Genomic DNA, 19,025 nt, shown 5'->3' with positions numbered 1-19,025 from the left:
CCCCCGGAAATGCGAAGCGCGCAGGCGCAGTGCCGTTGGCGGCGGCGGGAGACGCGGCGGTACCGGAGCCGGGCCGGGCGGAGCGGAGCGGAGCCTCTGCCGCGATGCCGCGGGAGATCATCACCCTGCAGCTGGGCCAGTGTGGCAACCAGAGTGAGCGCGCCTCGGCGGCGGCGGGGCCAGTAGAGCGCGCACCGGGCGGGGGGAGTTGGCGGGGCGCGTGGGACGGGGCGGGGCCTGCGGGCCGGGGCGCTCCGGGCCCTCCCCAGGTGCCGGTCCCGGTGTCAGTGTCGGTACCGGTGGCCAGCCCGGGCTGGCCCGTCTGGTCTGACTGCCGCCCGCCCCCCCTCCGCAGTCGGGTTCGAGTTCTGGAAGCAGCTCTGCGCCGAGCACGGCATTAGCCCGGAGGGCATCGTGGAGGAGTTCGCCACCGAGGGCACCGACCGCAAGGACGTCTTCTTCTACCAGGTACCGCCGGGCCCGGCCCGTGGGATGGACATGCCACATGGGCTGTACTGCACCGGCCCCCGCGGGGCTCCTGGCTTTCTACGCCCGCCCCAGCCCTCTCCGCAGCCCCCGCGGGCGCAGGGACTGGTGGGCAGGTGCTGACCCGGTGGGCTGGAGCGGCAGCTCACTCCAGACTTCTGCTCAGAGCCCGTGCCGGGCTCCCGGCCGCACTCCCGGTGTGCCAGTGGAGCTGTGCGGGGGCGGAGCGCAGGCACGAGGCTGCGACAGCCACAGACGGGACCTTATGTAAGCACCCAGAGCTCCCCCGCCCGCGCTGGGAGTGCTCCGGGGGACAGGGACCCTGCATCGCAGGCAGGCTGCACAGAGCCAGCCCCTGCATCCCTCCTCCCCCTCGCCAGGCGCGGCTCGTGCTGTGCTGGGCTCACCCGCGGCCAGGGGGTGGCTCACGCCCTCTGCTTCCCGAGCTGCAGCAGCCACCAGAGCCTCCTGCTCCCGTTGCAGGCCGACGATGAGCACTACATCCCCCGAGCCGTGCTGCTGGACCTGGAGCCCCGAGTTATCCACTCCATCCTCAACTCCCCTTACGCCAACCTTTACAACCCAGAAAACATCTACCTGTCTGAGCATGGAGGAGGAGCTGGGAACAACTGGGCCAGTGGATTCTCGCAGGTACCAGCTCTAGCACTGCTGGGTGAGACACAGGGCACCAGTCAGGCCTGGGGCCTTCTCGTGACCCCGTCCTGGCAGCTCAGCCCCATTTTCTGAAGAACATCTTGTCGCTGGCAGGAACTGGCACTGGGCGCTCTGTGGCACCCTGGGCACAGGGACTCACTGCCAGCCTAACCTGGCATCAAGCAGCTCTGCTCCCTGTTCTGTGGGAAAGGAATGAAACCAGATCTGGTCTCTCTTTCAGGGTGAGAAGATTCACGAAGATATTTTTGACATAATAGACAGAGAGGCTGACGGGAGTGACAGTTTGGAAGTAAGTGTACTGGGGGTTTGGACCTGGTGGCCCTGCCTGGTGTTCTCCCCAACCAGGCAGCTCTTTTTAGGGATGAGCTCAACACTCTGGTGTGCACAGACTTGCTCAAAGTGTTTCTGGGTCTGAGCACAGAAGACAGAGAGAGGGGAACTGGGGACAGGACATTGGTCCAGACCAGTCATCCTGCCCTGGAAATCCTCTCACTCTCTGCTCACCAGGCATTTTTCTTTCCACCATCCACGTGATCCTCTTCCCTGTGTGCAGACAGACAGGGTGTTTGTGTCAGGCTGTCACGTGGCAGCAGGTGAAGTGCAAATGTCACCTAAAACTGGTAGAAGATTCAGAAGGCCTTTGTGGGAGCTGCTCTGGTGTCAGGCAGTGGGAGTTTGGTCTCAGTCACTCCAGTGGGAAGAAGAGGCATAAGGGACCTAGGACAGGGCTGAAAATGTACATCTCTATTTCATGTGACAGACTGGGTCCTGGAGGTGGCATTAGAGCTATTTTGAAGCCTTTTCTGGGTGGGAATAGTCCTGGAGGCTCCCAAGCAGCCGTTGCACTTTGCAGGGTGTGCAGAGCCACAGATCCCATTTGTGTGGGAAGGAGTGGCCTGAAGAGCTGTGACTGGGGTCCAGAGGAGCCAGAGCCAACTCCGCTGCGTCTGTGCCCTGAGCTGCCATGGGGAGCTCTGGCCTTGGCCAGCGGGTCTGTGCTGTAGGTGGCAGGGGTGGCACGTTGTCTGCCTGCTCTCACTCTGAGCTACAGCTTCAGCACTGTCTTTTTCCTTCCAGGGGTTTGTGCTTTGCCATTCCATTGCTGGTGGAACAGGCTCTGGGCTGGGCTCGTACCTCTTGGAGAGACTGAATGACAGGTGAGCACAGCCCTGTCCCCTTCCTGCACCGCAGTGCCTGGCCCAGCCTGGGCACCCTGCCCAGAACTGGAGCTGGAGAGCGCTGACTCAGAGCCACAGTCACCACCCCCACCCAAACACTGTCTTGTGCAATCCCTGGCCCACTGCCTGCGGCGGGACAGCTTCTGATATGCCTGGGGACTTCAGAGGCTCTGAAACTGGGCTCATTCTGTCCAAGCTCTGCCTTCCCTTGGCCATTCTTATCAGGCAGCTGCCTGCAAACTCTCTGTGCAGGGGAGGATGGGAGGCTCTGGCTGTGGGCTCTGGCCTGCTATCCTGGCCTGTTTCAGCTTGCAGCCTCTTAAAAAGGCTTGTGAGCAGCTGCTTAATCAGCCTGTGGATGGCTCAGTCTCCCTGTAGCTCCTCTGGCAGCCAGCTCCTGTGCTGCTGGGGTAGGCACTCCTGGGACACATTCTCTCCCTCCCTGGGAGCCACTCTGGCTACAGCTCTGGTGACTCACCCTGTCTGAGCCCTGGAGACTGCAGAGGCAGCTAGTGGGAGGGGAGAGAGTGCTGGCTTGGCATTAACCCTTGAGATGGCTGCGCTTCCCACCAGGTATCCCAAGAAGTTGGTGGAGACCTACTCGGTGTTCCCCAACCAAGATGAGATGAGCGATGTTGTAGTCCAGCCATACAACTCTCTGCTGACACTGAAGAGGCTGACTCAGAACGCTGACTGCGTGGTAAGAGGCCTGTGGTGCAGCCAGCCCTGGGGTGACAGCCCTGTCACCACAGCCCAGAACCAAGGCTCATGCTGCAGCCAGTGCTGCAGCAGCACGGTGTGCCTGCGAGCCCTGCCTGCACCAACATGTGTGCCCTGAACAGAAGGGCTGAGCAGGTGTGATGGTCCCCGGGAACCTTTGCTGGCTCTGTGCTAACCCCTGTGGAGCTGCCTGGCATTTCTGCCTCTGGGAGACAGCAGATCTTCCCAAGGCAGTGAGGGCTGTCTGTGTTTCCACTGTATAGCTGTGCTGCAGCCTCTACCTAAATTGAATCCCAGCATCACTTTCAGCACCCACAACCCCTGCAGCACTTTCAGCCCGCACCGTGGCCTTTGATTGGGTCTGACCAAGACACTGCCCATCCCCTGCAGCTGATTCCTGCGTGTGGCAGGGCAGGAGCAGCTTCACCAGAGCTGCTGGGGCTCTTGCTGGTGCAGGGGCAGAGCTCTTGGGCAGAGTGTGGGGAGCACAGCCAGGAGGGAGGGAAGAGCTTCCATTGACAGTGTCAGTTACGCTCCACAGATGAGTCAGCTTGTGGTTTCGAGTGTCTGCCACCTGCGCCGAGGGCTCTGCCAGCCACAGCGCGCAGGGCCTGTGCTGGGCCCTGGGACACGCAACTGGGACTGCCCTTCCTTGGCTGCCTCCAAGGCCCTTCATGGAGCTGGGTTTCTGTTGCAGGTGGTTCTGGACAACACAGCCTTGAATCGTATTGCAACTGACCGGCTGCACATTCAGAACCCCTCGTTCTCGCAGATCAACCAGCTGGTGAGAAGGATTCTTAGGGAGAAGCCAGCATGGGGCTCCCCACTGTGTTCAGTTCAGTCTTAACCTGTTGCATGGGCTGGGCTCATGGGTGGGCATCCTGGAACTGTGAGCGAGAGTCCTCTGCCCTTGTAGCAGCTCCAGCTTCCCTTGGCACAGCCACGTGAGGCAGGTTGGGACACATCCTGTGACCCTGCAGTGATGCGGGCACTGACCTCGTCCTCTCCCCCAGGTCTCCACCATCATGTCTGCCAGCACCACCACACTCAGGTATCCTGGGTACATGAACAATGACCTCATCGGGCTGATCGCCTCGCTGATCCCCACGCCCCGCCTGCACTTCCTCATGACGGGGTACACACCACTCACCACTGACCAGTCGGTAAGGCAGCCCCAGGCACTCCTCCCCATTCCCAAGGGCAGGAGAAGCTGCCACACTCACCTTGTAGCATCTGTCAGTCCCATGTCTCGGTGTAAACTGTCACTGTATGTCCCAAATCCCAGGCTTGTGTGCTCACACCATGTAATGTCTGCATGTGCAGTGAGTCAGATGTGAGCAGGCAGTTGTGCATGTGCCAGGCTACCTGCTGCATGCATCAGCACGGCATCAGGGTGGAAAGCTACCCTTATAAATGATTAGAGCAAGGTCAGCAGAGTGGCCCTGCCCCCCCAGTGGTCCAAACTATTGATCCTTGTCACTCCAAAACTGATGTTGGTCTCCAGGTATCAGCCCTTTCCCAGGGCTTGATCTGTTTCTGAGAGAGGCCTTGCCACACCTCAGCACATCAAACACTGTGCTTGTGTTTGGCTCGTCCCAGCCAGGATTCTCCAGCCCCTAGGTGCAAACAGGGCAGTTTTGTTTTGGGAGGCACTTGGCTGCACTGGCCTGTCACGGTCTAACAGCTGCTCTTCTCTCCCTGCGTGCATTTCCTCAGGATGTTTCTCAGAGAAGAAAATCTGAAAAACTACTGGCTCTGAAAAGGGTATCAGTGTGTGATCTGTCCTCCTAGGGAGGAGTGCGGGCAGGGCTCAGCCAGTAGCTCAGACGGTGCAGAATGAAACTGCCACCTCAGCCAGCTGGCCCTGCTGCAGGTGCTCTGGGTGCTGGCCCTGGCTGTGGCCCCCCTGGCTAGTGGTAGCTGAGCAGAGACCAGACAGCACTCAAGGATGCAGTGGCTGGTCTGCCTGTGGCTCGGAGCTGGACAAGGCAGGGAGGGGATGGAATGGGGTACAACCCCTCTGCTTTTGAGCCCTCTCTGCTCTCAGCTGAGCTTCATCCACAGCCCTTGCTGTGCTGTGGCAGGGGCAGACAACTCCCATGCTGGAGCCCCCACTGACACTGTTCAGCCTGGCTGCGCCGGTTGTGTGGTGTTGGGATTTTCATCCTGCATGTGGCTTTGCACGTGGCTCCATCCCCAGGGCGAGGGCATCTATCTCCAGTTGTGCCCCCTTCCTGTGTGTGTGTGCTGGGCAGTAGGAGGGCAGGAAGCAGCACACCTGTTCCCTCTGACCCCTGGCTGGCCTGTGCAGGTGGCCAGTGTGAGGAAAACTACAGTCCTGGATGTGATGAGAAGGTTGTTGCAGCCTAAAAACGTGATGGTGTCCACAGGCCGAGACAGGCAGACCAACCACTGCTACATTGCCATCCTCAACATCATCCAGGGGGAGGTGGATCCTACACAGGTGAGCTCCCATGGCCGTTCAAGTGCTGATGGCCATGGTGTGGTGCAGGGAAGGACGCAGTCACTGCCTGTGCAGGGATCCTGAGGCAAGACTGGACAGTGCCTGAGAACTGGCTCCAGGTGGTTCCTATGTGGGCTCTGGTGTTGTGGAAAGGCCACAGTCCTGCTGTGGCCATGCCTCCTGTGAGGAGCAGCTTGTGGGTTTGTTGGGACCAGGCTGTTTGCCCCTCACCCTGCTTCCCTCACTGTTCTCTTCCCATCAGGTTCACAAGAGTCTGCAGCGGATCCGGGAGAGGAAGTTGGCCAACTTCATTCCCTGGGGCCCTGCCAGCATCCAGGTGGCTTTGTCCCGCAAGTCCCCTTACCTGCCATCCGCTCACCGTGTCAGTGGTCTCATGATGGCAAACCACACCAACATCTCTTCGGTGAGCACCTCTCCTTGCCATGCTGGGCCCCACAGCCCTGGTGTCCCTTTGGTTTGGGGCCATCATGAAGCCAAGGCAGGCCCTGCTGGGGAGTGGGGTGGGTGGCTCCCAGCAGGGTTCAGGTCTGGTCCGGCGTCCCCTCAGTCCTGCTGGCTGCTGTGCCGTTCCATTGGGAAGGGTCCCCAGGGAGCTCTGGCCCCCTGACCCTGTGCTGTTCTCCAGCTGTTTGAGCGGACGTGCCGGCAGTATGACAAGCTGCGCAAGCGGGAGGCCTTCCTGGAGCAGTTCCGCAAGGAGGACATCTTCAAGGACAACTTCGATGAGCTGGACAACTCCCGGGAGATCGTGCAGCAGCTGATCGACGAGTATCATGCGGCCACGCGCCCCGACTACATCTCCTGGGGCACGCAGGAGCAGTGAGTGCCCTGCCAGGGGACAGGAGGGTCCCACGGCCACCCCACGCACGCTGGCAGGGCTTGTCTGGGCCGTGCCCACGTTTATCACCCCTCAGCGCTGCCTGGTGCGGCAGAGCCCTTGCGCTGGCCGCACACACGCTGCGCTCCTCCACGGAAGCTGCTCTGGGGGGAGCAGCACTGCCCCTGCAGTCCCTCAGCGGGGGACAGCCCCCACCCCACCACATGCCCTGGCCCAGGACGGGACTGGGGCAGCTGCGCTCGGTGCTGGGAGGGAACCTCCGCCTGTGGGAGCAACGCTCGCTGGGAGGAGGAGGAGAGTGACCCTGGGTCTGGGCACAGGCCCGGCCCCCCGAGTTGGACCCCCATGGCCAAAGGCTCCGTGTGGCTGAGCTAGTCCTTGCCCTGGGCAGGAGCCTTGTTCCTATTTGCCAGATCAGGCCTGGGGCACGGGCTGTATCTATATTTTTGTAGGTTATTTTGCTTTAATAAAGGCTGTTCCTGCACTGATGCTGCTTGCACGGCTCCTGAGTGAGCAGCCAGGCAGGGAAGCAGCTGCAGACACTGGGCCCAGCACTCACCTTGCCTGGCAGGGATGGCCCTGCAGTGCAGCCACAGCTCACAGGGACCCAGCTTGGCAGGAGCACCACAGCCACTGCTCACCATCATGTTCTGGGGTGCATGGGCCCAGCCCTACCCCAGCTGGCAGTTCTGTGGGTCCCAGGCAGCACTGAGCAACCGCTGTGGCAGAGCCAGAAATACTGGCAGGACTTGCCAGCACAGCTGACCAGGGCCAGGACTGGCGCCGCCCTGCCTGCCCTGCCTGTGGAGCACGTGGTGCTCACACGGATGTTCCACAGGGGTGAGGTTCCATGTAGGAGCAGACTGTGAGGGGCTGGGGGTGCCCTCGGTACTTAGAATCTGAGGCAGGGAACAGCAGTGTCAGTAAGGGCATCAGCTTGGGGCCAGACGGTGTTGGGGGACAATGGACATGGCAGCTCTGGTCCTGCCTTGTGGAACTTGGGCTGTGGGCTGTGGACATGGGGCAGTACTGGCACTGGCCCAAGCCCAGCCAGCCCAAGGTGAGAATTAGCGTTTTCCTCTTACCCTGTGGGGCGCTGCAGGAGGCTAAAAATATGGCTGCCATGGCAGCATGGGCTCCCACGCCCTCTTTGGCAGCAGCCTTGCAGCAGTGCCTTGCGGCTGGGGCAGTTCCCCCCTCCCGGGGCAGCCAGTGCCAGGGGCTGCCGGGGAGCTGGAGCTGCCTGTGCTCTTGGTAAAATGCCAAAGGGTGCCCAGCGCTGACCGGAGGGATGACGGTCCCTGCCCCCAAGGACATGCTGTGCTGCTACTCCCTGCCGCCTGTCCCAGGCCCTGCTGCCCCAGCGATCTGACTGTCCCAGCCTCCCGCTGTCAACCCACGCTCTGGGACAGGAGGCCCAGCCTTTCCTTTGTGCATTTATTTAGAAAAACAAACAAACAACCCCCCCTCCCCAAGACAGAACTGACAAACTCTACAGAGGCAGCACTGAGGGGCTGAGCCCCAGTTGTACCAGCTGCCACCCCACCGGCCACCCCTGCGACACAAGCCCAGCCGAAGGGCCACCACAGGGCCCAGCCACTCAGCCAGGAGGAGCCTGTGGGTCCCCAGGGCAGCTCGGCCAAAAGCCGCCTGCAGCTTCCCAGAAGGGGTGGGCCCAGCAGATGGACAATGGCACAGCACTGCTGCCTGGCACACTCTGCCGCAGGCAAAGCCCCCGGGGTGTTGGCAGAGTGGTCGGACAGCACAAGTGCTAGAGGTGAAGGCACCAGGGTACAGGGGACAGGAACGGGCCTGGGGGCAGTGCAGGGCACCACAGAGGGATGGCCCTGCTGCCCACCAGGGAAAGTGCTGGGAGACGGGCACGCAGGCGTCTCAAAATAAATTAAGGAAATAACCAGAAAGGCAACGGCAGTGGGGGAAAAAATGAGCCCCTGACCCCACGCTCCGCAGAACAGCTGGAGGCCAGCACAGCACTGCCACTTGCTGCCACGCTGGCCACCCTCCCACACCAGCCATCGGAGCACCTGCGTGGCTGCACCGGCTGCCAGACTAGCTGTGGGAGGAACCCACTGGTGACCGGAGCTGCCAGGGCCCAGCCACAGGGCAGACACCCTGAGGCAGCACAGGGGGCTCTGAGGTGGGGGGGCTGGTGGGGGGTTCCTGGGGCCGGGGCAGCTGCCGGGCACCCGCAGAGGCGAGGTACGTGTTGAGGAGCTGGGCGATCTCATCCACCTGCAGGCAGAGGGGATGTGGGAGGTCAGCCTGGGGCAACTCCGGGGGAGGGAAGGGTGGAGGGGTGGCTGCCCCTTACCTGGGAGGTCTCAAAGAGCAGGTCTTGGTCCTCCACGGAGAGGCGAAATGTGCTCCTGTCGGAAGCACCGAAAGAGGAGATGCGGCCATAGCAGAAGCTGTCCAAGGGCTCGGGCTCCCCCGGCTTGTAGAGCGAGACGGCCTTGGCTCCAATGCCCAGCCATAGATGCTGGGGCCCAGTGCCCACTGGGCTCTGCAGGGACAGGGTTGTCAGGGCCACCAACTGCCAGGGCTGCCTCCATGCCCTGTCAGGTTGGGGCCTCACCGTGTGCAGGTCAACGTCAAAGAGCGTGGAGCCAAAGCCAGGCCACTCCCGCACCAGGGCCACATAGGCAGCCATGGCCTCAGGCCGGCCCATGCCCTGCAGCAGCTTCCACTTCTCCACAATGGCAGCCATGGTGTTGGCCCCCTCCTCACGCAGGCGGCCCCGCAGGCGCTGGTCCCGTTCTGCCCTCTGCTTGGCCAGTGCCTGCCCCCAGAGCCCCCCGGCCAGCAGCCCCATACGCAGCCGGGCCCCCCGGCACTTGGGAGGGGGACGGTGGGGTGGGGGTGGCAGGCGGGCGTGCAGCACGTGGGGCGGGAAGAGCTCCTCCAGGTGCGGGAAGGGCGTGTGTGTGGAGAAGTCGCTGTTGAGGCTCTGCAGGCGCAGGGCTGCCAGCATCTGCAGCGTCTCCTCTGACGTGGGCACGTAGCCCCGCAGCACCATCTCGTGTGCCTGTAAGAGTGTGTGGTGAGCTGGCATGGCACAGCCACCACGGCATGACACGGCATGGCCACTCCACCCCAGTGTGGCACTCACCTGCTCGAAGAGGAGGGCAAACTCCAGGCTGTCCCGTGGGACATTATCCGTGTCTAGAAAGCCATAGTGCTTGAAGCAGAGCCGGCACGGTGGGTCCTGCTCCTGCTGCTCCCCGGCCAGGCTGTGGCAGACAGGACTGGCTCTATCAGCTTGTGAAGGTGCTCCATACTGTCCCCTCCCACCTCTGGCCCCCCGACCCCTCTCACCCATAGGCAACAAACAGAGTGGGACATTTACTTTTCAAACCTGGTGAGGACATCAGCCAGCAGTGTGGCACTGCCCACTGGCTGCTCCCGCCGCCGGGACTGCTCGTAGAGCGCGAAGAGGTTGGGGCTCTGGGACAGCCCCAGGCGTGACACCAGCTCCTGGGCCACCTGGGAGAGACAAAGGCAACCAGTGGTGACCATGTATCCCTAGCCACAGAGCTCAGGGCTACAAAAGGACACAAACAGGTCATGGTGGGCAAAGGCAGGCAGGCCTTGGGCCCTCTCCACCATGGCTCAGGTGGGAGAGACGTGCTGGAGCTGCTTGCCTTCCATGTCACACTGCCCCACCCAGGCCTGCATGCAAAAACGTCCCCAGCCCACTGCCCAGCACAACCATGACCCCTCACCTCCTCGGCTGTGGTGTGGGAGCTGATGGCCACACTGCAGGCAGGCGCCCCAGGGCAGTGAACGGTGCAGATCATCTCCTGCCGCTGCATCAGCATCAGGATCTCCTCCAGGGAGGGCACACACTCCCGCCCCTTTGTCTTCCCCAGCGCCTCCCGGATGAAGCAGGCATACTTGGCCATCTCTGACGCAGGGAAATGGCTCTCAGTCCTGCAAGAGACAACAGGAGAGTCAGGGTGGCACTTACCTGAGGGGGTCTCAACTTGAGGAGCTCTCTGCTTGCAGGGGGCACCTCCGGCACTCACCTGTCCAGGTGGAAGCGCAGGAAGCGCAGGACAGGCGGGGAGGGCAGGAAGGTGCAGCTCATGCAGGTGAGGAGCTGCCAGTAGTGCAGGTCGCCCTGCCCCCCCGGCACCGGCGGTTCTGTGGTCTGCTTCACCAGCTGGCAGTAGATCTCATCCACTAGCGGTGGCAAGTCCAGGCAGGTCTGCAGGATGCCCTGCATCAGCGGCACTGGGTCCCACTCCGACTCCAGCTGCTGCAGCGAGTTGAAGAGCTTCACAGCCTCATCACGCAGTGTGGTGTAGCTGCGGGGGCTGGGGGCTGCAGGACAGGATGGGGGTTAACAGCTGCCAGCAGCTGGGCACTGTCCTCACAACCAGGGCCAGCCAGGACCCAGCCCAGCACCCACCTGCCTCACACAGTGCTCAGCCCAGCCATCACTGCCACCAGCCCAGGGTGCTGGACCTGGCTTCACACCCCCCACCCGTCCCTCACCACTTTGGTCCAAGCTGCCGTAGGGGAAGGGCAGCAGGGGAGCGTAGAGGGGGCCGCTGGTGTAGCGCAGGATGGGGTTGCAGCGGTAGATCTGCTCCAGAACCTCAGGGCTGCTGCTGTGCTCCTGGGGAGCAAAGTGATGGTGGCAGCTGCAGAGGGGGTGCCCGGCTAGTGCCTGGCACAGACCCTCCACGGCCACCCTGAGGCATGTGAGGCCCTGAACATCCATGCCTGGCACATGCAGATGCCAGCAGCCCAGTGCCACACGCTCACCTCCACGTCGTGCATGAGCAGCTGGGTGGGCGTCTGGACAGGCGCTTTGCTGTCAATGACCTTCTGCACAGCACACACCCAGTGCACGGCCTCGTTCAGATGCTCCGTGTACAGGCGGTAGCAGTGCTTCCTGCCAAACACCGTCACGCTCCAGTAGCCTGGGAGGGACACCAGCATCTCAAGGACCTCCCACCAGACTCAGCACCTCGGGGCTCAACAAAGCCCCTCCTCTGGGTGACAGATGCCCCCGGGGCTGGGAGGGTGACACCGGGCACAAGGACCAAGGGACACAGGCATCTCACCTGTCTCCTTGTAGAGCTGTTTGTCTGGCCAGAGCACAGAGCAGAGGCTGGTGAGCACAAGGGAGCCGAGCCGCCGGGCTCCCTTCTCATTGCTGCTGTAGTAGTCCAAGGAGTCAGGTGTCAGCACGAACCAGTACTTCCGAGGACGGATCCAGGGGGTCTTCATGCAGCCCCGCATCTCCCGCTGCAGCCAGCCTGAGAAGGGGAACACTTAGTCCCCACCACTGGTACCACCCGCTCCACCAGCTTCTCAGCACAGGACAGGGTCTGCCTGCCACCAGCCCAGCCAGTGCCTCTGTCCCTCTGGGATGGGATAGAATCCCACCTTTCACGAGAGCATCAGGATCATCCTCCACTGGCCCTGGGCCCTTCTCCACAATGAGGCTGCGCATCTCCTCTGCAACAAGCAAGGACCTGGGGACAACACGGGGCTGAGTTCAGGTGCCCGTGGGTGTCTCCTACATTCCCTGAACAGGGAGCTGGCCCGGGGGCAGGGGCGAACTGGGTTCTGAGGGGCTCTGGGCACCCCAGCCCTGCAGTGGGAACACAGCAGAGTCATCGAGTGCAGATGACCCTGGCTAAAAATAAGCTGTTTGCAGTCACGGCCCTGCCAAGGAATTCGGAAAATGAACAACCAGGAAGGAATGTTGGCAGCAGCGTCGGTACTAGGAGGATGGGGAGCGAGCAGGCCCCTGTGCCCCAGCCCCCCATTTTCCCCAGCACAGACCAGCCCAGGCCACAGCCTCTGCTGATGGACATGGCCTGGCACAGCCTCCTGGCACAGGAAGAGTCACACATGGCCCTACTGGCTAAGCCTGCAGCAGTCAAGCTATGTGGCATGGCAGAGGGATGGAGACGTGCCTGAGGATGCGCCAGGGATGGGGACGAGCAAGGCAGTCCCGGCTCTGCCATCCTTGCTCTACCCGACAGAGCAGCACAGCCTGGTGCTGACCCTGTGGTCAGGATGGTTTGGCATACACCAGCACCAGGCCACCCTCCCGCAACATGCCAGTCCCCCAGCTCCTGTGCAGCATGTGAGGGATGTGATTGGATGCCCGGCAGGGCAAAGGCAGGGGGTCACTCACCGCTCTGAGCCACTGCTGCTACGGGTGGGCTGGCTCAGACTCACTTCCAGGGATCCCTGGGGAGGAAGAAGTCTCAGCCCCACGCTCATTGACTGGTGCCCCCAACCATCCCCCCACTGACTGTGTGCCTCTATGCCAACCTGGCTCCGGGCCCAAAGGTACAGGCTCCCATCCCGCTGCCAAGGGGCAGTGAGCTTCGGTGCCCCAGTGGCCGTGGCAAGACCAAGGGCTGCAGCTGGGGCACCCTGGAGGTGCGGGGGCAGTGGCAACCATGCTAGCCGTGTGTCCTCAGCTGACCCAGCCAGCTGAATACCGTGCAGAATTGCACAAGGTCAGTGCTGAGTAATACGCTTACGGCACAAAGTCCCATTGTAATGGGGCCACTGACTTCCTGCCCGCGGTGGTGGGACACAGCGCTGGGAAGTCCCTGGCCCTGCAGCGGGACAGGGCCGGTTCCTCCTCGCACAGCACAACTTGACATGGATGGTGCCGCTCACGTGATGACCCTGGCACACGTGCTGGGACATGAGGCAGAGCCCAGGCACTAGCAGGCACCGGGTCGAGCAGGGCAGGCACCCAGCAGAGCGAGGTGCAGGGACACAGCAGTACCAGCAATGCTGTCCCAGGAGATGTGCGGGAGCTCCTGCCAGCTGCAGTCCAAGAGGACAGCCAGAGGCACGACAGGCCAGAGCACGCCACACAACGCCAAGAAAAAGAGATGGATGCTAAAAATAGTGACAGGGAGGGGGGGTTGCCACAGGTACTGCTGTGCCGTGGGTCAGGGCCAGGCACCACTGACCGTGGCATTAGAGGCACCTGTCACATAGTGGTGGTGCCTGTGCATGGGGCCAGCACCTCCAACCACTGTCCTGCTGCCGAAGCTGGGGAGGGCTCCACATGCTCCTCAGGGCTGCAGGCACGGATGGAGACAGTGCCCAGTTTCTCGTGGGCAGTCCAGAGGAGGCAGTGGTGGTGACCAGCTCCTTCTAAGGGATATAAATAAACGGGAGAGGAGCCATGGCAGCAGGGCTGGGATAGCTGCTCCCACGCTCCCAGAAAGGGGCAGCCAGTGCTGTGGGTTTCTGAGGACCCCCTGGCCACAGCAAAGGGCTCCCTGGGGAGCTGACGTCACCAGCCGCCCACTCCAGCCCTGCCCTCTGGGGCCACTGTGGCCCATGGGATGCGGGAAACCCAAAAACAGCTCCTGCCACAGTCATGCCCTTGGCACTGCCACCAGCTTCCACAGAGCCCAGCTCCAAGCCTTGCCACTGTCCCCACTGCCCACCGTCCCAGGGGGCTGGCACTGCCGGGGGACGAACAGCCCCCAGCCCTGTGCAGCCAGCCCGTACTGCAGCCCCTACAGCAGGCAGGGGAGAGGAGCTGCAGCAAGCAGACCCCCTGTGTCCCTTCCAGGCTGGGACTTGGCCCCATAGCCCTGGGTACAGGAGACCGCCGGCACTGGCAGGAGGCCCCCCCGGGCGCCGGGGATCGCCCCGCGCTATCAGCCGTCCCACACGCAGCCCGGCCGAAGGAAGCGCCGGTTTCCGCCGCTCCGCTTCCCTCCAGAGAGGAAGCAGCCGGAGCGGGGAGATCCAGGCCCGCTCCCCGCGCCCGGCACGTGCTCCCGGGACAGCCCCGGCTCGCTCCGGCGGGCAGTGCGGGTCCCCTCGGCGCACCGGCCAGCGACACCGAACCGGTACGGGTCTGGCACGGCAGCCCCGCGGTCCCTGCCCCAAGGAATGGGCAGCGCGGAGTGGAGCAGGTAGGAGCAGGCAGGAGAAGGCAGCGCCCGGTTCAGGCTGCACTTCCAACAGCCGACGGGCGCCGGTCCCGCCGCCGCGGCACCGGCCCCACGCCGGGACCAGCCGGCAGCGAGCCCCGCAACCCTCGACCTGCCCCGCGGGCCCGGGACCTCCCGCGCCCGCCCGCACCCGCCGGGACGAGCCCTCCCTGCGACCCGCGGGACCCCCCCGGGCGGCGACGGGGACGCGCCAAGGGCAGCCCGGGCGGCGAGACCGGCAGGGACAGGACCGGGCGACGGGGACCGGGCCGGGACCGGAGGACCGCGCACCACCAGTCCCGCCGCGGTGCCGGTGCTCGTCCCGATGGCCGTTCCGGAGTCAGAGTCGGCCCCACCTGGTCTCCCTGGGCGCGGAGCTCGAAGGACACCTCCTCTTCTTCCTCTTCGGCCTCGCCGTCCACCTCCCGGTCCGCCTCGCCGTAATCCCGCCGCAGCAGCGTGAAGCCCCGCCGGCAGCACAGCAGCCACCACAGCCCGCCCGGGAACGGCATCGCCCCGCCGGCACCGACGGGACGGCACCGGCACTGGCACCGGGAAGCGACGGGACAAGCCCGCCGCCCACCCCGCGCACCGGCCCCCGTCGCCGTCGGGACCGGCCCCAGCCCCGCCGCCGCCCCGGGCGGGCCGGGCCGCGCGTCACCGGCCGCCGCCAATCGCTGCGCGCGGCCCGGGGCGGAGCCAGCGCCCGGGGCGGCGGAGCCGCCGCTGCGTCAGCTGCCGGCCGGGGCAGCGGGGCCGGCGCTCCCGGGGCCGCCGCCGCCGGGCTGCTTAGGGCACCTCCCGCACCTGACGGGGCACCGGCACCGGGCACCGCCCGCACCCGGTGTGGGCGCCGGGACCATGTGCTGCCCGGGCCCCTGCGTGCGGCACCATCGCACACGTCCCGGGAGGGCGGCTGGGACGGGGCCGTGCCAGGTGTGTGCCAGCGGGCAGCACCGTGGTCTCCAGGCTCGCACCGTGGGCAGGAGGGCACCATGCTCGGGCAGGCCTGTCCTGCCGGTCCTCGTGGCGCCTTTTCCACACAGGAGCTGGCGGAAGGGGCTCACGGCGGGCTCACACCCGGTGCCACAACGACGAGGCGCAGTTCTGCCTCGGGCCCTCTCTGGCGGCAGACGGTCCGCAGCACCCTCGACCCGTGGGTGCCGTCGCAGCAGCGCCCGGGCCCTGGCCCCGCTCGCGGAGCCCCAGAAGGAGTTAAGTCTCTGGCTTTGCTCAGCTATTGGGTCACCGCCGGCCCTGGGAGCCGGAGTGCCGGGATGCGCAGACAGGAAACGCCGGCTGCCAGTTTGCCTCCTACGCGGCCTGCGCGGGCTGTTCTGGGGGCTGAGCCCCGGTGTGGGGCCGCCCGCACAACCGGGGCAGCCACGGGCACCGGGCAGAGCCCGCCAGCCATGGGGTCAGCGGAGGACGGGAGCGGGACCAACCGAGCCAAGAGGATGGGCGGGCAGCGGGGTCAGCTGTGCTGCCTGGCCCGGTACTGCACGAATCTGGCCCTCGCTTCCCAGCAAGGGCTGAGAGGAATACCATCACCCCGGCTGCGCGGCTGCTGAGTCAGCAGTAGGTGAAGATTCTGGGCTGGTTTCTTCCAGACGAGCACTGGGCTAATCTCAAGCAGAGCAGGGAGTGAGCATGAAGCAGTTTCCAGCCCCGGCAGGAAAGGAAGGTGCTTCCCTGCATGCCCAGCTCCGCTGGGAGAGCCTACGAGCGGCTGCACCGGAGCCAAGCCCCATCCTGCTACCGGCACCTCGGCGCGCTTCTTCAGCCAAGCGCGGAGCGTTGGGCCCCGCACGGCCCCGGCGCTGCCGGCCCGTGGCCATGAGCCGCTTGGCACTGCCAGCTCAGCCCCAGCGCAGCATCCTGGCCCCGAGGAGCCGCCGGGTTGGGATGTGCCGAAGCAGAGGAGTTCGTAGGGGGAGTGAGGGGAGAGGAACGTTCTTCTGCCCCCGGTCCGGGAGGGGGTTTCCAGTCGGACCCAGGGCGGGCTTTAACGGGGGTTCTCTGCCTCTCCGGCCCCGGGAACGGGCAGAGCGCGAACAGGAGAGGGGCGGGCAGGGGACGGGCAGAGGGCGGGCAGCGGGCAGTCAGGAAGTGCGAGGTTCTGCTGCCTCCTGCAGGCACCGCCCGCCAGCGCCAGTGGCCGCAGGGCTGCGAGCCGGCTCCTAGTTCCTGTCCCACAAAAGTCCCTGGGACAGCCCTGGCCCGGATAGAAACGACACTCGGCCACTAGGACTCGACCGAGGTTTATTGTGAGGGTGGGAACAACCTGCCTGCCTGGCCCCGCTGATGCATTCACCGCCCCGGCTCGCCGGCACCGCACAGACCCCCAGAGCACGCCTGCCATTGCATGGCCCCCTCGGAGCACGCATGACATTGCAGGAACCCCCGCCCCGGGGGGTCGCTGGGCACTGAAGGCACTCTAGGGCACGCAGGTGCTGCGGAGCTGCTCTTCCCTTTGCCCACGAGCGTGCGGTCACCGTGAGGATTGTCTGGCGCTGCCCGAGCCATGCTGCTCGCCAGGGCTCTCCCCGGGGAGCTGCGGAGAGGCCGAGCCCCGGGGCGCTGGTCCCTGCCCCGGCTGCGGGCACCGTGCCTTTACACCACATCCAGGCAGGTGGAGAGCGATGTCCGCCGGCGGGGACTGGGACAGCCAGGGCAGCGCGGGTCGAGGGGCCCCACACAGCCGGCGTCGCTGGCAAGCAGCCACAGCTCCCGACGGAAGCGCTGGCCCAGGAAGGCGTAGAGCAGGGGGTTGAGGCAGCAGCGCAGGTACGCCAGTCCGCCAGTGACCAGCAGCGCCAGGTCTTTGCGGCGGCTCTGGGCGCAGCTCATCTCCCAGCTGGCCAGCAGCTCGGCCGTGTCCAGCAGCACCATCAGGCTGTGGGGTAGCTGCAGGGCTACGAACACCAGCACGAGGGCCAGCAGCACCCGCAGCGCCCGGTGGGGCTGTGCACCGCGGGCCGCCAGCAGCGTCCGTGCCACGGCTGCATAGCAGCTTGCCATCACCAAGAAGGGCACTGCGAAACCGAGCACCACCTGCACCAGGTTGGTGGCCCCCCGGGCCGCCCGTGAGACCACCTTGGGGAAGACTACACGGCAGATCTGGAGTTCCTGGTGCTGCTCCGCCTGGCTGTAGATGAACTGGGGCAACGCCAGCAGCGTGGCCAGCAGCCAGGCCAGCCCCACTGTCAGCCAGCCGTGGCGGCGAGCCCGTGGGCGCAGGCGGCAGGCGGCTGGCACCCGCACGATGGCTACATAGCGGTCCACGCTGATGCAGGTGAGGAAGAGGAAGCCGCTGTAGAAGTTGAGGGCGTAGAGGCCCTGCAGTGCCTTGCAGGCGGCCGTGCCTGGGGACCAGCCCTGCAGCGTGTCAGTGACGGCGAAGGGCAGCGTCAGGAGCAGCAGGAGGTCGGACAGGGCGAGGTGCAGGAGGCACACGTCGGTGACGCTGCGTGCCCGGCGGTAGCGGGTGTGCGTAAGTAGCACCAGCCCGTTCCCCACTGTGCCCAGCAGTGAGAGCAGCAGGTAGACTGCAGGCTGAAAGGTGCGGGCGAAGCCCTGCACTGCCTGCTTCTCACAGAGCTCGGGCAGCATGCCAGCCTCCCCTGAGTACTCGTCCTCCCAGGAGTAGAATTCGGTGGTGGCCATCAGCTCTGTTGAGATGGAGCTGGGGGTTGCCTGCGCAGGGGGAGGCTGAGTGAGGAGGGTTCAGCTGTGGCAGCCTGGCCACAGGGTGCAGCACCACGCCCAGGGCAGTGATGCTCCACCCAGCCCCAGGGCCAGGAGCCTGGGCGTGCCGCGGCCCCGGCCCCCAGCCCCACGTGCAGGGTGGTTTCCGTCTCACACCCACCTCACAGCAGTTCGCCATGCTCAGTCATTGCAAGAGCAACCACACGCTTCCCGAGCAGCCGCCTGCGATGCAGAGCTGGTGCAGGGACGTGACCCTGGGTACGCATCCCCAGCACAGCCCCACATCCCACAAACTGTCCCAGCACCCCCAGGGGTTCAGCACCCAGTCTATGGCCCCAGCTGCCCAGGGCAGTTGGGTCTTGGGGCTCCACACCAGCATCCCCAGGTGCCCAAAGCACCCACCTGCCCAGGCACCACCCTGGGGACCCCAGTGCAGACACAGCCTCACACTGCCAGGACCTGCTCCCAGGCAGGGAGGTCCCAGGCCAACCCACTGCCTTGCACAGGTTGCAGGCAGCTGAGCACAGTGTTCCCAGCTCCCAGATGGCACTGGACAGCCAGGACCCCACTGCCATGGATGGCAGGATCTGCCACAACTCAGACTCAGAGCAGAATCAAGAGAGCAATTTCACTCTGACCCCTGCCAGCAAGTCCAGGCGATTGGGCCTAAGTCCTGCACTCACTCTGGGACCACAGATGGGATCTGAACCCAGTGGCAGGCCAGGCTAACTCTCCAGCAGCTTTCCCAGTGCCTCTCCTGCTCTGGGCCTCAGGGATCTAGAACACCAGGTGCTGCTCTGATTCCCCAGGGGTTTGCCTTTCAGCCCAAGCCCACAGGGCTCACAAGAAAACTATATAAAAATATCAGAAAAGCCAGTGAGGGGGTTTCTGCCTGGCCCCCAGTAAACCCCTCATCCCACAGCCCCTTACCTGTTTCTGCATTGCACAGTGGGACCCTTCTGTGGCTGATGGGTCTG

General features: G+C 64.4%; 3 protein-coding genes across 4 annotated transcripts; 1 reads left to right on the top strand and 2 right to left on the bottom strand.

Moving 5' to 3' along the window:
* Window positions 1–8: 8 nt before the first annotated feature.
* TUBG1 (tubulin gamma 1) lies at window positions 9–6,870 on the top strand. Its single transcript, XM_071577556.1, has 11 exons — window positions 9–153; window positions 356–468; window positions 970–1,137; window positions 1,382–1,450; window positions 2,239–2,318; window positions 2,913–3,039; window positions 3,757–3,843; window positions 4,073–4,222; window positions 5,371–5,523; window positions 5,786–5,947; window positions 6,170–6,870. Exons 1-11 carry the CDS (start codon window positions 105–107, stop codon window positions 6,365–6,367), a joined length of 1,356 nt encoding a protein of 451 aa, XP_071433657.1. The 5' UTR covers window positions 9–104; the 3' UTR covers window positions 6,368–6,870.
* A 949-nt stretch (window positions 6,871–7,819) lies between these two features.
* PLEKHH3 (pleckstrin homology, MyTH4 and FERM domain containing H3) lies at window positions 7,820–14,994 on the bottom strand. 2 transcript variants are annotated; one of them, XM_071577247.1, is made up of 13 exons: window positions 14,697–14,994; window positions 12,561–12,616; window positions 11,801–11,889; window positions 11,476–11,670; window positions 11,174–11,331; window positions 10,901–11,024; window positions 10,429–10,726; window positions 10,126–10,333; window positions 9,750–9,886; window positions 9,513–9,633; window positions 8,979–9,428; window positions 8,715–8,906; window positions 7,820–8,635 (listed from the first exon to the last, which is right to left on the bottom strand). In XM_071577247.1, exons 1-13 carry the CDS (start codon window positions 14,850–14,852, stop codon window positions 8,453–8,455), a joined length of 2,367 nt encoding a protein of 788 aa, XP_071433348.1. In that variant the 5' UTR covers window positions 14,853–14,994; the 3' UTR covers window positions 7,820–8,452. The 2 variants fall into 2 exon arrangements, with proteins under 2 accessions (XP_071433348.1, XP_071433347.1); XM_071577246.1 differs by having other exon boundaries at window positions 8,715–9,428.
* Window positions 14,995–16,953: 1,959 nt separating this feature from the next.
* CCR10 (C-C motif chemokine receptor 10) lies at window positions 16,954–19,025 on the bottom strand. The gene is made up of 2 exons (XM_071577514.1): window positions 18,979–19,025; window positions 16,954–18,036 (listed from the first exon to the last, which is right to left on the bottom strand). The coding sequence occupies exons 1-2, from the start codon at window positions 18,988–18,990 to the stop codon at window positions 16,954–16,956; spliced, it is 1,095 nt and encodes a 364-aa protein (XP_071433615.1). The 5' UTR covers window positions 18,991–19,025.

The sequence above is a fragment of the Pithys albifrons genome, chromosome 25 (assembly GCF_047495875.1).
Source record: "Pithys albifrons albifrons isolate INPA30051 chromosome 25, PitAlb_v1, whole genome shotgun sequence".
Lineage (NCBI taxonomy): Eukaryota > Metazoa > Chordata > Aves > Passeriformes > Thamnophilidae > Pithys > Pithys albifrons.
This window is presented reverse-complemented; position numbering and strand designations above follow the sequence as displayed.